Source organism: Opisthorchis viverrini (assembly GCF_000715545.1).
Source record: "Opisthorchis viverrini unplaced genomic scaffold opera_v5_292, whole genome shotgun sequence".
Classification (NCBI taxonomy): Eukaryota; Metazoa; Platyhelminthes; class Trematoda; order Opisthorchiida; family Opisthorchiidae; genus Opisthorchis; species Opisthorchis viverrini.
Genome location: NW_008751945.1, coordinates 310,967 through 313,440, shown reverse-complemented (window position 1 = coordinate 313,440; position 2,474 = coordinate 310,967). Strand labels below are relative to the sequence as shown.

Sequence of the window (2,474 nt, the reverse complement as noted above, 5' to 3'; positions counted from 1 at the left end):
TCGTTCGGTTTTAACACTGCTTCGTCCCATCTGACCCAAGCTTTACACCCCATGCATCATCATCATTGTCAGCTGTAATAACCGCCTACTCGTTGTACAGTGGTTGTAGCTGCCGCAGTTTCGTTCACCGATGATTTGGGGGGAGGGGGAGGTAGCTGCGCATTGCAGGCGGGAGATGATAAATTGGTGCATAAATCCAGCACTGTCAGTGGGATGTCGAGTGGGGGGGGGGGGTTGGAAAATGAGCTATGCATTGAAGGCAATAGCTTTGATGCACGAACGCCATTGAGAGGCGCGACTGGCCATGTCTGACAATGTCTCTAGCCATTGATGTGGTCCGGGTCATTCTTATACGGCCAGTCGGGTTCGAAATAGTCATGTTTTGTTAGATCGGCGTTTCTCCCTGACTGTGGTTGCTTCTGCATGTGCTTTTCAGCGTCCGGCGTGGCTGAGCTGGGAAAATGAAACGAACGCATCCACACGTATTCAACCGTTTGAGAGGAGCTTGGTTCGAAACCTCGGAACATCCTCCTCGTCCGCATCCTCCTCTATTCTGCCAGCTATACTGGATTTGGAAAACTCAACAGGTTGGGGTGCTGGTAGTACGGATCAACAGGATGCGGAGCGTTTTCTGAACGTGATCAGGCTTGGTCGCCAGCTCATTTCCTCTCGTCAATTGCCTTCCTCTATGCAAACCTTCGATGACGAGGAGGAAGAGGAAGAGGAAGAGATAGCCGCTGGAATGGATGTACTACAGGCCGAACTAAATCGCCTGCGAGATGAGAGCCAGGCATTGCAAGGAGAATTGGAAGATGGTGATATAGGCACGATGGGTGATGAGGACGAGGAGGAACAGAACGATGAAGACGATTTGGAGGAGGAAGATGAAGATGAGAATATCGAGCAGGATAGCGATGAACAGAACGAAGAAGACGAGGAGGAACACAATGAGGATGATGACGCGGCCGAGAGTGACTTTGATGATGAAGACGCAGATGGAGCGGACGATGCTGACAGTGATGCGAATCTGGATCTGGGAGATAATGCTGTGTTGAATGATGAGATGGCTGTCTTACTTGCGCAACTTCTTGCTGAAGCCGACCAATCTAGCCTTGAAGGATCCTCATTATTAGGCCAATTGCCATGGTCACTGTCCTCGCGTTTGTACGATCGAACGCCTCAGCAGCAGCAGCAGCAACAGCAAGAAGAGTTGGAGCGACAAGAACAGCAAACTTTGTCTCATGATGTCACTGGACGAGCGGCTACTCCTCGACCTGCAAGTGATTCCTCTGCGGATGAGGGTCAGCCCACGGTAGCTCTGGCAGAGTCGACCGTCCATCACTCCGAAACCGAACAAACCGAAATAGATGCACCCAATCAGTCTCAAGTGCAAGTCGATTTGGAACAGGACTGGCCTGCTGGGACCAGTGGAGACGAGGCACCGACTTCCGTTGATCCGACAGTTGATCTGGAAGGAATCGAATCGGCTATTCAGTTTCTGGGTTCCGGTTCACAAGAAGATCCACTTGCTTTGCGTGACCTCTTGGAGCAGGTTGATGAAGACGCGGTGAGTCGTGATATTTTTCAGAATTCGATCTAGTCTAGGTATATGTTTTCTGTGGAAAAAATGACGAGGTTTCCCATTCGATACCTAAACGACTCTGTTCTTTCTCATTCATAGTTACTTAACTACGCGTTGCGTTTGAGTCTTCGTGACCAAGGGGGTCCTGGAAGTGGTCAGCCGGTGACTGAGCTATCGACTGATGAAGCACAAGTATTGGAACCCTCAATACGACAGGCTCCTGAAGCTCCTCTGGTTGAGGACATCGAGGACTCAACTGCAACACTGCAACCTGCTGCTACAGATGTTGGTGATCCAGAGCGGACAACGGTAACAACTACGAAGGTAATGCTGATTTTCCGAGGGTCCTTAGATTGTTTATTTTATGCCTTATGCGCGGGTCATTTATCGTGGGTTTTTTCCTCAGCTTGGAGTTGTTCTCACAGGAAACTGTGTCGCCTGTTTGAGAGCGAAATAACGGGCCTTATTTCGGTTGAGGGGGGGGGGTGGTGTACGGTCCTCGGACCACCAGCTAACGACCGTACGTGGAACTAACAGTGAACTTTAAGTGTTGGCAATATAATACAATGAAGCACCGAGGCCAGTATGGTAATGTGACCCTCGGTCCTCGGCCACCAGCTAACGACCGTACGTGGAACTAACAGTGAACTTTAAGTGTTGGCAATATAATACAATGAAGCACCGAGGCCAGTATGGTAATGTGACCCTCCCTCACGGCACTTGCAGTTTAACAAGAACGACTTTTGTGGCCCACGAAGCTCATTACCCGAAATAATGTTTTGTCGTGTAGACAGTTGTTTGCATAGAACCTACTGGCTTGTTTCGTCCCCCTTCCCTTCTCCCCCCCCCCCGGGAAAAAAAGAAGGCCGTCGTCGGGGGAGACCACTCTCAG

The 2,474-nt window shown here is 50.2% G+C and overlaps 1 protein-coding gene across 1 annotated transcript in view; it reads left to right on the top strand.

Annotated features, from left to right (window-relative positions):
* T265_09579 (hypothetical protein) overlaps nucleotides 1–2,474 on the top strand; it is a gene marked incomplete at both ends in the record, with an annotated part of 115,598 nt that overhangs the window by 72,136 nt on the left and 40,988 nt on the right. The window contains 2 exons of the mRNA XM_009175688.1: nucleotides 437–1,567; nucleotides 1,682–1,906. Coding sequence (XP_009173952.1) covers nucleotides 437–1,567; nucleotides 1,682–1,906 — 1,356 coding nt within the window. The remainder of the gene's footprint in view (nucleotides 1–436; nucleotides 1,568–1,681; nucleotides 1,907–2,474) is intronic.